The sequence below is a fragment of the Pteronotus mesoamericanus genome, unplaced genomic scaffold (genome assembly GCF_021234165.1).
Source record: "Pteronotus mesoamericanus isolate MK-2021 breed Mesoamerican mustached bat unplaced genomic scaffold, CSHL_Meso_final contig_24, whole genome shotgun sequence".
NCBI classification, from domain to species: Eukaryota; Metazoa; Chordata; class Mammalia; order Chiroptera; family Mormoopidae; genus Pteronotus; species Pteronotus mesoamericanus.
In genome coordinates this window covers 29,752,231-29,767,472 of record NW_026555100.1, presented here as the reverse complement: position 1 = coordinate 29,767,472, position 15,242 = coordinate 29,752,231, and the positions used below count along the sequence as shown (strand labels likewise).

The window sequence follows — 15,242 nt, the reverse complement described above, 5'->3', positions numbered from 1 at the left end:
ATTTTTAATGTCACCTTAAAAATGTATGAGGGGGAAAATATATGTGGAAGGTACATAGTCTTACAAATTCTTTTAAGGGATACTTGAGCAAAAAAAAATTTGATGACCATAGATGTAGAGGATCCATGATCATTCTGAGCTGATCTAGTTAGGGCAAACCTGATCAGTAGGAATCTGCTGGGCTGGACTAGTTTGGGGTCCTTTCTGTGAACACCTGCTTTTCTGCTCAGAAGGGTAAGTCTAAAGATGATGGAACCTCTAGTCTCACCTTCCTCTCCCACCCTGAGGGAAGCTACGGGGCTGTTGGTGAATAACTGAAGTTACCAGATGATATAACATAAACCCCAAATCAGCCTGGACTTTGGGCCACCTGGTCTCATTGTGAGTGAGTTGGACAATCTGAGAAATCCCTGGGACTTTTTAGAATAACAGATAACAGGATGCTCCAAAGGGACCCTTGGAGAAGCAATAATGTTCTAGAATGGCAAGAAACACTAGAAATGGAGCCTGAGAAGTGAGATAGCAAATGTTTATGGAGGGGTCTGCAATTCTGAGGGGTCTCATGAATCATCTGGAGAGAGATTTTGTGAGATTTTAGTGTTAGGAGAGTCCTCTGAGGCTGGGTACCCTAACATTCTCATTTTACAGCTAAAGAAATGAGGCCAGAAAGATTGGCTCATGACAACATGGTGTGTTTCTGAAAGCGTCAGTGGCTAGAACCTGTTATCTCAGCTCCCCGCCTAGTTCTCTTTCTCCAATATCATGTTATGTGAGTTGTACAAATTAGAGCTTTTTGTGATTGTTCAAATTGACTGTTCAACTAGGTCACATTGGGCACTTGACTCAATTTGATTTGACATTTTTATTAATGACTTAGAAAAAAGGTTCCAAATTTGTTGGGCTAAAAATTATAAGACTCCTTCTGCTGAATTCTGTTTTCTGGGAACCACTAAAGCAGGACTGGAGTAGGGCCTGGCGGCTTGGAGATGATGGCACAGAAGGAAATTAAACCCACAGGACACAGTGCAGTTTTAGCTCTGACTGTGCCTGTTGCTGGAGCTGTGCCATCCCACTCCCCTGGGGTGCTGAGGCTGGTGCAGTAACTCGCGGTTGCTTTAAGTTTCAAAAGTGGTGTTTTAGGGCCAACAGTGTCCTCCTAAATAGGACAAAGCATTTTAGCAGCTATCATTCTGTGGGATAAGTCAGTGTAACCTGGCATATGGACTCAGTGGTCTTGGACTAAACTTTTTCAGGGATCTTGGGCTGAGGGCCATCCTACAGAGGTGAGTTTGTGGTGCTTAGGGGACAGACCTCCATGGGTGAGGCAGGCATGCGAATGTCTTGGAGTCCACAAGCCACACTGATACTCTGTGCCAACTGCCATGCTGGGACCACAGGGCTCCTGCTACTAGGGTTCCACTGCTGACCTGAGAACTCACAGTCCCAGGTTCAAGTGCTCTTTCAACAGGAGGCTCTCCCTACAGGGGACTACAGACCCACTGTGGGACTGACAGCTGTGAGGCTCAGGTCCAGAGACAAGACAGGCATTGTCCCACTCAGAATAAATTTAACAAAAGAAGTATATTATCATGGGAAATAAATTTCACAAAATAAAATTTTAGGTGAATGGGATGAGGATACTTATTGGTCCATAAAATGGAAAGTCCAATATAAAATATATCATTCAAAGAAACTCAGTCTTCAAAACATGGTTTCCCAGCAGGTCATCTGAAAGCTTATAATGGCATTGATTTCTTTGTTCTGGGCCCAGAGCATGCAGATAACCTCTTTAACAAGAGGACGGTACCTTTTGCTTTAAGATATCCACCGGTGTCTGATGTGCTTTTAGCTTTTTATTTTTAAGAAGCACCTTCCTTCTAAGTTGGTCAGGTGAAGGAAGCATTGGGTCATCTGAGAAATCACTCTCAAATAAGAACTTAGCCACCAGTTTTTCTCCAAACACAGTCTAAAAAGAATAAAGAAAACACAGAATCAATGTTTTTTATCTAAACTTCAATTATTTCAGTCCAGTGAATTATTTTTAAAATCCTAGGAGGAGGAAGTAGAAAAAAAAGTTGTCCCCTCTCACCCCAATCACTTCTTATTGGGAGGAAGGGAGGTGGTTAAAGGGAGGAGAGGTCAAGACCATTTTCTGGATGGGACCAGCTCTCTTTAGAACGATGCTCCAGGGTCTGATGTAGTGAAGAAGAAAGCAGAGACTCAGTTAGAAGCTGTGGTTTGTAGAAAATGGTCCATTTTAGATGTGGGTAAGAAGTCAAAAGGATAGAAAACTTGAAGTAGGTAGGTAGTAGGGACACTGCTGAAAGATAGGGAGAATTCGCCATCTGGTAAAAAGAACCACACACACCATTCTCATAAGGATTTTGAGGCTTGGTCTCCAAAGTGGAATGTATGTCCTTCCAGGAGGTGGGCAGTAGGGGCAGGCACAGGGTGGTCCACTGGGGTGAGGGTAGGAAATATGGCAACTTCTATTTCTAGTTATTTTTAATTAAAAACAGAACAAAAATAGAAGCTTATTAATGTTTAATGTATGGATTGAAAATGGCTCTCTCAGTCTGTCAGTCAGACCCAATCTGTATGTCAGGAGCTGTTCATGAAGGTCCTTGAGGGACAAGGAGGAATCTCGTGATGCAGAAGATTCAACATTTCAGAAATAATAAAGCATATTCAATCACATCTAAACTTTAGATATTAAATAATAAATTCACTTTACAATTTTTTATGAGTTTTTTAAATCATTAATAAGTAATAGTATTTTTAAGTAAATAGTATTAATAAGTAAAAGTTATTTTTCATGGAAGGATTTAGGGAGGGAGGTGGGAGTGGGTAGGGCAGGGGAAAGTAGGGGCAGGTAAATGGAGATAAATGTATTTGAACAATAAAAAAGAGTTATTTTTTACTTTATCTTTCCTGTTACTCCCTTTTATATTCTACTTTTTGCATCTTTTAATTAATATATAAAATGTTAATAAGGAGGATATATATAAAATTTAGAAATAACTCAATAAAAATACACTAGGAATACATGTTTTAGTGTTTTACTGTTAAGAATAGATCACTAAAAAAGTTTAGAGACCATTTTCCTAAATAATGGCAAAAGATAGATATTAAGAAAGGCTACTTAATTTTGTTGGCATTAGTGTTTGAGAACATTTCCTGCAGGCTGTGTCCCGCCCTCCCACTGAGAGACTTGTTTCCACAAATGCCTCTACCAGTGGAGGAAGGGGAAAGTATAATGAAATATTTGCTCCTAAATCTGCATTGTAGTTTCTTTGTATAGGAAGGGCTGAGTGTTAACATAGCAACTGTTGTGGCCAATCTGAGCTCTTTGCCAACTTGGTCCCTGCATCTCTGGTGTGGGCAGCAAGGCAATTTGACTTATTACCCTGAGATATTTTCAGCTTTTCTACAACCAATCAACAGGGAACATCCTGGCCTCCGTGTTTTGTGGTTCCAGAAGCAGTGAAGAGTTGGTCTCTCCTTATCTCTGAAGGAAACCACAGAACAGTACTCCTACTACTCCAGCTGAAAAGATGGACTGTCTTGTAGAAATCCCAGGCTTTCAAGACACCCCCATTTCGGAGGTCTGAGGGACCCTAACTGTACATACTTCACGGCTGAGGTCCAGCTGTGGCGTGGCCCATGGTGGATCCATATAAAGCTCCACAGTAATGGCAAGGTAAAAGCTAAGATACCACCCTGCCTCTTACCTTGAAAATTTCTGCCATTTTTCGTTGCTGAGGCAATGAACAGTGGTTCTCAATCGAGATGATGATTGGCAGGTCAGAGTTGATGAAGGCACTGCGATCAATGGCTTCAACCACTTCCTATGAGAGACAAAACAGCTCATCAGAGTCTGTTTCATTATATTTCATTAGAGATATCTGTCCAGGGTGTGAGAAGGCAAGGTACTTACAGCCTCAGAAAGCATTTAAATTATTGTAATCAGAAGGCTCTGGCCAAAGTGGTTTTTAGATTTTCAAATTAAGCAAGAGGATAACTCTATTTTCTATAATGCCATTAAAATGATCATATTGAGTTTTGTTCACCTACTATAAGGAACAGTTATCAGTATAGTGAATTTAACAAATCAATATATGTATATTGCATATACTGCAGGTAAAATATACTCTTTTAGCTACAGCATCAAAAATAGTAGGCAGAAAATACTTTCATGCTCTCAAGGAGTTTATAATCTATTTGGGGCAATAAGTCATACACCACATATATTTATGTGTGTATGGAAACACAACTATCAACTCTCATCACCTCAGTATAAAGTACAAGAGTTTTAAGAGGGCTGAATAGGAAAATGAGTTAAAGGCAAAATGCATTTTTGCCATCATCTCCACATATGACAGAAATAACAATATTCTTTCCCACACAAGCCACGGTTCAGAGAAAAATGATATCACACAGCCAAAGACCCTCTGAATGAAGATAATAATTACACAGAGAACTAATAAACTACTTTGAACTTGAAATAATAATGCAATGAGAGTCTTCCTGGGTGACTGATTCCCCAAGTGGAACCAATTCTTATTACTTTACGATGTTAATTATTTAATTATCTTTTAACATGTGATGTTGGCCTCTGTTAGCCGGACACCAGGACAAGTGACCTTTAATTCCTATAGCAAAAGAACAGCACCTGAATTTTATATATTATCATATGATGTAAAAATTACAATAATATTATTATGTAAAAATTATTTAAGGTGATGATAATTAAACTTTGGTTGAACAAGAACCTAATAAGAGTTCTAGATCAACTCTCAGAAAAATGAACATGTGTGAATCTTACACAACATTGTAAACAGTTTTGTGGCATCTTAAGAGCAAGGACAAGAACCCCCAACCTAAGGTATAATCTGGTAGAGTCACTGATTTAAATGACAAGTGACGATAATGACTATTTATGATTTGGCTTGAAGTAAGTTATGAAGCGTTACCTTGAAGGGGATCTTGGTTGTCAGTGTATGTCCATGGTAAATGATGGGCATTCCATCGTCTCCATCCCAGCAGTCCAACTCTACACTCCTACAGCCTTGCAGGAGGACCTGTGTGATCAGTGCATAAATCCACTCCCAGTGAGCAAATGGCGAAAAAGCCTTAAATTAAATCCAGCACATGATTCTAGATATCAGTGTTCACATTCAGGGCTAAAGCAGATGGGCATGTGATCTAAAATACTGCATCTTGGCCAAAGGACACAATTAATCAGAGATGGGGGAGGCAGAGAACAGATTGAGGTAGAAAGGGTGCTTACCAGAGCTGAATACCATTGGAAAGTAAAATTTGATAGCAAAATCATTTGACCATTTCCCCAGCAACTTTTGTTCCTCAGGGGATCTATATATACATGGCACATGCTGAAATGAGAGCGCCAGGCTGGTGCTCTGTCTAGGCAGATGTCAGTGGAGGTGATGCCACAGCCCAGAGGAAATGAGGCCACTGATTCCTTAATTAACTGTCCAAACATTTATATGAAGCCAATCAGGATAAAATCTCCATTTAGACCCAAATTCTGCTACTGGCTACTATATTTTCTATGAACATAGAGCATGTAAGAAGAGTACAAGCAAGGAGTTACCAAGGATTTGCCTTGCTGTCTAATCCTAGAACAGATTCTAGAGTAGAGATGGCAACAAATCCATAAACTAACCTCTCCCATACCCTTAGCAGACATCAGCAATCAATCATAGCACACTTGTTCCCTAAGCTTTGATATGTTATCTCATAACCTCTTCTGCAAGGTGCTTCAGGAAACACTATCAATGAATCAGGTGAGATGGTACCTCTTTGCTATCCTATCGAGTTGGAGCAGAACTCCTGACATGTGTGTGTGGGTTGCAGCTCTGTAATATTTGCTTGTAGCAACCTCTTCCTCTATGTGTAGCCTATCTTTTAAGACAGTGTTGAAAAGGTATTGAAAAGATAACCCACTCTAAGAGCAGAACATACCTGCAAATGGGCCAAGCCACTGATTTAAGAACCCACATAATTATTACCATGTGACAGCACTCCAATACTGGGGGCTAGTGGCCACTAGAGTTTTTGCAACAAAATGCAGATGGAGGAATCCCTCTTATTTTAGTATTTTTGTATGAAATATTTTCTAGATTCTCCGCACTGCACATCAAGCAGCACCCAATCTTTCTGGATGTCCAAACTTCCCGGGTGGAACCTATTCTGTGTCCTAGAATGCCAAGGCTATCAGTTTCTCCCTACAGCTAGAGATTCTAGAGGTATGTTGTTTTAGGCCGAAAATTGCTGTCTGATATGACAGTGAAACACAAAGCTGCTCTATCTATGTGGTGTGCCTGCCATACTGGGAAGCGCGTTCACCTTAAGGTCTCCAGGTTTGGCTAGAAAAGCAAAACCAGAGCTGGAAGTTCCAGGTGAAGACAGGGCTTTTTTCTCAGTTTCCCTCTGTCACAGAGAGTAACATTAGGAGGTATTTAGAAGGGCTGAGGAACAGAGTGGTAAGAAACAAAATTAAAAGAAGACTCATACTAAGTTTAATTACATCAGTGAGTCTATCTGAGGGGTTTCTGGGCTTTATTGAAAAGCTGTGGCAATCTCTACTTGGGTTGTAATGTTACGGAGTTAAAAAAAAAACTCTTTGAAATCAAATAGGGAAGTAAAGCTAATAAAAGCTAATTGGTCTTTGCTTATTTTTCTGGGAGAGATTCTCTCTCTTCCTTAATTTTCCACCCTAGAACAATGGATTTCAAACTTATTTAACCTTGGAATTATCTGTGCGAATACAGGCCACTATGTATAGCACATGAAAGAGCAGGACCTCAGCTGCAGTGGGGGCAGGTGTGGGACCTTCCTGCTCTACTGCTTGCCCATCTCATTGTCAGCAGTTGAGGCCCCTGGAGAGACCTTCTATTTTGAAAATCACTATTCTAAGGACATCTTCATTTTATAATAAAAGTTACTTAGGTTTTAGAGTTTAGAACACATATTCCACACTAGATAAACTTTGGGACAGAAGTGTGACCCATGCTTTGAGGACTATCTGGACTAACCTGGAGAACAAAGAAGCCTCAAGTCTGCCAGGCACATGTAAACAATACAATGGCAACTTTCACACTTGAACGGCCGCCTACTCCCACAGGCTCCATCACACACTTACATTCTCTGGACCTAACCTAGCTCCTTTCTGATCAATTACTTCTTCTTGTGGGAGTTCCAAAAACAAGCAGCAGACACTAGGAATTTGCAGACAATATAACAGGGAGGCAACTGACATTCAGATCATTGAGAATTGGATGTTTAGGTCAAAAGGATGTGTTTTCTTTCTAGTTCAGAGAACCTACTGACTTTCCCAGAACACCCCCTTGAATTAAGTGTGGGGACAATGCCTAAAATCTGTGCAGATTTTTTTTTTCTTAAATTGGTTACCATGGGGATGGGTTGCTTATCTAACAAATTGCAAAGCAAAACAACCAACACTTTGCGAATAACTTCATAGAGTTGCATTTTCTACTATGCTTTCCCACTATAATATATTGATTTATTTGGCGTTTAGGGAAGTGATTAGATCACTTTCCCATGGGAAAATCTAATTTTAGTAGGAGTAGGTCAGACATCTAGGATCTAAAAGCTATGAGCCTCAAACAAATACTTCTCTTTCTTTGGTTGCGCAGAATAAAGGTTAAGTATAGATAGCGGGAAAAAAGAAAACAAAATGAAGTAAAGAAAACAACTGTATGTATATAGGCTGTTTTCCCACACATCATACTTCCTTGCATTTCACATGTAGTAGTTCGTAAGTTCTTCACAGGAGTCTGGGGTCAGGCTTTTCTGACTTTGGGGATTATGTAAGTAAAGTTTAATGAAGACCATGTTTCAAGTGGAATTCTCAGTACCTGGCTGTAGAGTTCTACTGAGGATTCTCCTTTGAGCTGATGGCCTGTGAGGTAGGTATTGTGTGAAGATTCAATGTAATAGTAGGACAGGGGCAGCTGTAACTCTTTACTGTTTTCCTGTGACTCATCGTTTTTTGAGGCAAAATTGTCTTTATCCATCAGAAACCTAGGAGGAAACAAATTTTCTTAGGATTGCATGGGGAAAATATATTCTCTTAAATCATGGGCAAAAGATATTTTAAAAGTTACCTTGCAAATCCTTCAAATGACATTAGGCCCTGATGACACATACTAATGCTAGGCTCAAACTTCTGCAAGGGATACAAAAAGAGTGTTATTTAGGTAAAGGAAACTAAGGGGGGAAAAATCCACCACATCATTTTTTAAAGCTCTTTTGTTTTCATCAGGAAACACCTAAACCAAATATTTGAACTAATTTGGTTATGTAGTTGTAAGGTGTAGTTTTTTAGTCCAAAAGAAAACATTTGTTATAAGTGAATTTATTATACGAAGCATATTTATTTAAGAGAAAAAGGAGAACAAGAGAAAAGAATACGGCTGATTTATACGAAAATAACTGGTATCAGTTTATTCAGGTGAAAATGGGGATACTAATAGCAGCTACTATAGAGCTGGTGAGAGGCGAAATGAGAGGATTCCCATAGAACACTTTGTATAGAGCTTGTACTCAATAACATTACAGTGAGCACTCAGCATGTAATAATAATCATTCATTTTAAGTATTTCCAGTGATAAAATCCAATTGCTGGAGAGCTAATCCATGGATTCCCAATCAGCTGAAAAGGGAGAGTGAAAACTAATTCTGTTGCATGTGATGCAGCCACAATGATCTATCTCACTTGCCTATCTCCTACCCACTCTAGTTGCAGCCGTCATCATATCTTGCCAGGGTAACTTACGAAAGCTTCCTGCTAGTCTCTCTGCTTCCACTCCTTCCCGAGCACAATTCATTCTCCAGTGGTGTCAGGGTGACCTCTTACAAACAGCATTCAAGTCATGTTACTTACTTCCCTGTTTAAAACTTTCCATTAGCTTCCCGTTTCTCATGGACTTCAGTCAAACTCCTTCTGTGGCCCACATGACTAGATGTTGGGCCCCTGCCTACCTGTCTGAAATCATGTCTACCATTGTTCCTCTGGCTTATGTGGCAACCCTGACACAGCTTTTTTATTGTTTCTCATAAACCCCGAGCTTGCTCCTGCCGTGGTCTTTGAGCTTGCTGCTCCCTGTCTGGAAAATTCTTTCCTCAGACTGCCAGTAGCTTAGTCATTCAGGGCTCAGCCCGAGTGTCACCTCCTGCACCGCTCCCTCCCTTTACCCTGCTCACCATTTTCCAGGACCCATTTTTACCTGAAATTATATTATATAGGATGGGACAAAAGTAGGTTTACAGTTGTTCATATGGAAAAGAATACAATAATTAATAAATAATAATACAAGAATAAACTCTGTGTTTCACATACTCTCAACTGTAAGTCTACTTTTGCCCCACCTTGTATCTTTATTCATTTATCGTCTGCCACATCCGTTTGAATGTAAATGGAGGTAAGGGCCAGAACTTGATCTCATTTATTCCCAGGTCCTAGAACAGAGCCAGGCCCATAGTAGGAGCTGACAAATATCTGTTAAATGATCAAAGAGATGGAAAACTTAGAGTACTAATTCTATTGCATGTGCTAGAACAACAAGAAGGAATCACATACTGATTCCTTATCATAGTCACTGAGTAACAGAAGGCTTGGGACCTATATTAATTATATGTTAAATAAGAACCCGTGTATTTGGTATTAAAAAAAAAGCCACTGTATTTCTGCCCCAAACTTAAGCGTCGTTGAAAAGAAGTATAGAAAGAGTAAATATTTAGTAGAAAAGTAATTAGAATAGTCAGAGGCTTTACACATGAGTGCATAAGAAACAGGCACATACCTGGATGATGCTGAGGATTTCATCGTAAGTGCAGTGTTCTCCTTGGCAATTCACTAGAAAGTCATTGAGCTGGAGTATGCCAACCCCAAATATGCCCAGGGATGTGCTTTCGACCCCGGTGCCATTTGTCACGATACTTGCAGCAGCAATGGCGTCAGAGATCTGCCTCTGGTTGTCTGACAGCTGCTGTTTACTTTTAATGAACAACCCCAAATCTGAGACATTTCTGGTCAACAAATCTGAAACAGATCCATTCACAGAACACAGACAAACTAGTCAGCATCTTTCACAAAGTTCATTGGGGAGGTGATGGTGTGAGAAATTAAGCTGGAGAAATTCTTCACTAATGTGTCTAAACAAGCCATCAAACTCAGTGCTTATTCCTGGCTTCACAGAATAGAGGAATATAAAAGGAATCAATGAATAAATAAAAGAAACCAAGAGAAAGCCAGATTGATGAACCTGAAAGCCCACAAACTTTGGTATAAGAGGGGAACTAAACTAAATATACATTCACTTGGGGATTTTAGGCTGCATTTGGACTTCGGTTTTTGAGAAAAACTATTACATTTTTATATTGTAATAGACTAAATTACAGTTTTTCTGTACTTTAAAAGTGTAACTATAAACATTTGCGTGCAGGTTTCTGTGTGAACATATTTTCTTTCATTTTGGTAAATACCAAGGAATGCAACTGTTGGATTGTATGGTAAGAGTATGTTTAGTTTTGTAAGAAACTGCTCAACTCCCTTCAGAAGTGGCTGTACCATCTTACATTCCCATTAGCAAGGCTCTGGTTTCTCCACGCTGACACCAGCTCTAGTATGACCGGTCATTTTAATTCTAGCCACTTTGGAAGACAGTCTGACAGTTTCCTACAGAACTAAACATAGGCTTATTACATGATCCAGCAGTTGTGTTCCTATGTGTTTACCCACATGAGGTAAAAACTTAAATGTACATTAAAATCTACACACAATATTTACAGCAGCTTTATTTGCAATTGTTAAAACTTGGAAGCAACCAGGAAGTCCTTCCATAGGTGAACTAATAAATGGTGATAAATCCATACAATGGAATATTATTCAACTATAAAAGGAAGTGAACTATCAAGCCATGAAAAGACATAGTGAAACCTTAAATGTGTATTGCTAAGTGAAAGAAGCCTGTCTGAAAAGGCTACATACTGTATGATCCTAAGTATATGACATTCTAGAAAAGGCAATACTATGGAGACTATAAAAAAAAAAAAAATCAGTGGTTGCCAGGGGTTTAGAAGGGTAGGTGGGATTTTTAGGGCAGTGAAACTATTCTGTATAATACTGTAAAGGTGGAGACATGTCATTATACTTATGTCAAAGCCCAAAGAATGCATAACACAAACTGAACACTAATGTAAACTATGAACTTCAGTTAATAATAATATATCAATACTGGCTCCCTGAAACAGATATCCAAAACATTAGTAACAGGGGAAATTGTGTGTGGGAGGAGCATATGCAACCTCTGTGCTTTGTGCTCTTTTTCTGTAAATCTAACACTGCTCTAAAAAAGTGCCTCTTAAATTTTTAAAAAGTGCAACAGGTTCACTAATCTATAGTTATGCACAGCTGATGACTAAAGTTGAAAAAAGTTAATATCCTTAGCAGTAAAACAACTGCATGAAAGAGGACAGCCTTTTTGTTTTTGCTTTTTTTGTGTTTATATTTTCCACCTAGAAGAGAAAGCTAATAGCCTTTAAAATGCATGGGTAATGCTGGTCATGGTGGGGGTGGTGAGTGGGAAAGAACTAGACATTCTGGTTTAAATAATTGGGAAAATGTCCTGAATGTTACATACTTGAGAAGATGTCCCGGATGCTGAGGTCACTAAAGACTCTTGTAGTTAAAGGGTAGACAATTCCCACCCTTAGGTTGAGCACCCATCTGCCTGAAGGCAGGGAAGAGACTGGTGGTTCTCACCTGGGACACACCACACACCCAGTGGACATTGGAAATGAGCAGGAAAAGGCTTTGGTTGCCAGAATAACTGGGGGGCTCTGTTGGTTAAATATCCTGAAATACATGGACAGACTCACACAGTGATGAATGTCCTTGTCTCAAATGCCAATCACACCTTGAAAAAATTCTCCAAATGTTTTGCCATGCCCCAGGTAACAGCACACCACATAGGTCGGGCTGAAGGTTTGTGTGATAGGATCTCTAACTCTGGTTTTTTAGATAGAAAGGTCTCAAAGAGAAAGATTAAATTGTTACACAAACCTAGGTCAGGCTGAAGACCGCTGGTGTTTTCGTCAATGGTTAGGTTCGTATATAGTGCAGCCGGCTCAGAGCCCAAACGGTTGCAGGGCACGGCATAGAGGTCAAAGAGATCCTTCAGGTCCTTGCGGCTCCTTACACTGGGTGAGGAATGAGAACGCCTCCCATTTAATATTGTTGGGAATATGTGGAGCTGAGAAAGGGTAAGAAGAAAGCATGACATACGTACCTGAAGGATTTGAACAGCTCAACAAATTCAACAAAACTCATGTTACTGTCTGAAACCATGAAGCTCTGAAAGCCTTTCATTCCTCCTTTGATGCGCCCGTGCCAGCTGCTGCTGCTCCAAGCACTGCAAAAAGACATGGCCTTAATGGGCAGAATGAGGCCACTTCTGCCATTCTGCCCCAATGGACATTCTCTGGTTAGCAACAGGACTGAAAAGATGGATTGCAAGTCATAGATTGGAGGAGGCTATTTTCATTTTTCTCAAAATTATTCTATATTATGTCAGAGGAGATAAAACATTTTACATCAAAAACACTTCATGTTTACAGTCTAATAGGGGCATAAAGCTGAGGTTAATATACCTTTACTAATCAAAACAGTTCTTCGAAAGCACAAGTTAATGGAGTTCAAGGACACTGTAAATTCAGTGTCTTTGAAGAAAAGTCACTTTAAAAAAGAGCCTCAAATTACTCAGTTATAACCTACAGAAAATTATGCATGTTTTCCCCTATATTCTGAATTACAGAAACACATTTAAGAAGAATGTCTTCAATGTATCAATGTATTCTCTTTTTCTTTTTTTAACCAGTTCCTAGATGAAAACAGGGAAGGGCTTTTAATACTAATGGAAAATGTGAGTCAGAAAAATATTAAGAATGGCAACAAGCCAACTCTGTCTAGGATTGTATTTGCACCTGCCAAGGCTGTATCTACTCAATATAAAAATATCCATCAACAAGATCAAAAATTCAGTCTGGCTGTTTTACAACATTTTTTCACTTTTTACACTGGTCCCCTGACAGGATAGTATGAGAAATGTTTTGGCTGATTGTTCACCACATCAGTGAACAGGATCTTTCTTTTTCTTTCATTTTTGTTTTTATATTTTATTTTTCACTTTAGAAATATTTCAAATATATAAGAAAATATAGAGAATATTGTAATGAATAGCCCGTTTACCCTCAATCCTGATAATAATGTTAACTCATGGAAAATTATTTTGTGTTGACATCTGAAGGTTAAGAAGAGTATTACAAAAGGCTAGATTCATATTATTTTGAGGGAAAAGGTTATAAATCCCCCATGTGATGTGGGAAACAGAGGGTAGAGTTTCAGGAAGAAGAAAAAGGTCTCATGAAGTGGTTTATCATTTGCACTTAAACAAGCATTCTATCTTCCTTCTAGTCCCAGGTCCAGCCACACTGTCTGTAGGCACCCAGCCCCTCTGACTTCAGGGAACTCCATTTGTCCACTCTTTCCCTCTGTCTTGCCTTCTCCTAGAACAGCATTTGGGCTGACTTTCCTCTTCCTGCCTTGTCTTTTCTTTGTGTTTTAGAAAACTTGGTGGGCTGCGGTCCTTGTCCTCCTGTGAGGCCCTGTGATCTTGCATCTGACATGTTAGTTTCTCTATCTCTGCCTCTTTAAAAAAGAGTTTCCTCTCTTATTCTGTCCTTCCTTTTCTGCTCATGAATGACTGAAATAAAGGGAAAGGCTCCTTAATCCCAGGTATCTGGCTGTTTTATTTACCTGGGATACTGTATAAGCTGAAATATAATGTACAGAATTCCGGTTCTTTGTAGCTTTTAATTGTGTTACATAGCTAAACTTACAGAAAAGTTTCAAGAGTGATACAAAAAATTCCTATGTACCCATGACCCAGTTTCACCAAGTATAGAGTTCTGAATGTATAAAGCGTAAATTATGTTCATTATTCAGTGTGAAAGAATGCTTCCCTTTACAAAATGATTTGCTGTAGTGTGTATGTATGTAATTAATGTTTCTAAAGCCAATGTCTGCACAGACCCATTTCCTCCTCCCACCCTTTTCCTTGATAAAGTGGAGTGCCTGTTTTACCTTGATCTGTCTGGAGTCTCTGCATGTCTTAAACTTTAGTGTGGGGTGGAGGAAGATGGTGTGGCATTTGGATTCCTTTGGAAGGCTTTCATTTTAATATTATTTCTTCTGAGAGGGTATATGTTGTTTCAAATCTGTAATTTGCATGGACCTTATAAGATGATTTACTATAATACCTGCTTTGGAATTATCTAAACATATCCAACTTGCTGTAATATATTCATTTCTCTACACATGTATATCTTATGTATGGGAAGAATGTTAAATATACTTCACCCATTAGCAAAGGGTCAAGCAGCTTACCCTAAAACTTAATCTATTCTTCATTTAGAACACTGCCATTCAATACAGTTTTTTTTTTAGTGACAGAAATATTCTGTATCTGCACAGTTCAGGATAGTAGCCACAAGCTACTGTGGCTATGAGACGCTTTTAACATGGTTAGTGTGACTGAGGAAACGCATCCTATTTTATTTTATTTTAATTAATTTAAATAGCCACTTTTTCTCCCTGTGGCTAGTGGCTACTCTACTGGACAGTGCTAATTTGGAGAAACACAGCTCAGGTTTTATTATTGCTATTGATCTTTGAAGGGTTGGTGTATCACATAATTAGAAGTATTTGTAGTAATATGAGAAGATAGGAGTATAAAATCAGGAAAAGTAGAGGCATTGAAAATTTTGGTGTCTTTGAGTTCTCAACGTAATTGTTAAGTCAAAATTTGAGACAGTCTTTCCACAGAGCACTGGGAGAAGAATCCCTGCTACACAACTAGAATGATGTGAAGGGTCCTTCTGTTTTATCATGTTAAGGCCCCACCTGGATGGGCTCTTGTTTGAAGACAGCACAGGGGAGGACACTGGCCTGATGGGAGATGATGTCCCGGCAGCCAAGTTAGGAGACCCAGCCGTGGTCAGAGAGTGGGCTCTTCTAGAAGGGAGGGAGTTAGGTGGGCTCGTGATGGCATTCGTCTCTGTGAGAGGGACAGACAGAAAAGAAACAATGACCCCAATTATACTTTCCTTCAGAGATCAAATAAAACCAAAGATGCCTC

At 39.3% G+C, this 15,242-nt stretch overlaps 1 protein-coding gene across 1 annotated transcript in view; it reads right to left on the bottom strand.

Moving 5' to 3' along the window:
- The window catches only part of PLCE1 (phospholipase C epsilon 1), a 307,719-nt gene that overhangs the window by 42,970 nt on the left and 249,507 nt on the right, over nt 1-15,242 (bottom strand). Inside the window, exons 11-19 of the mRNA XM_054572876.1 lie at nt 15,008-15,161; nt 12,336-12,458; nt 12,110-12,246; nt 9,849-10,087; nt 8,151-8,212; nt 7,902-8,067; nt 4,974-5,081; nt 3,732-3,848; nt 1,808-1,966 (exon numbers count right to left, since the gene is read on the bottom strand). Coding sequence (XP_054428851.1) covers nt 1,808-1,966; nt 3,732-3,848; nt 4,974-5,081; nt 7,902-8,067; nt 8,151-8,212; nt 9,849-10,087; nt 12,110-12,246; nt 12,336-12,458; nt 15,008-15,161 — 1,265 coding nt within the window. The remainder of the gene's footprint in view (nt 1-1,807; nt 1,967-3,731; nt 3,849-4,973; nt 5,082-7,901; nt 8,068-8,150; nt 8,213-9,848; nt 10,088-12,109; nt 12,247-12,335; nt 12,459-15,007; nt 15,162-15,242) is intronic.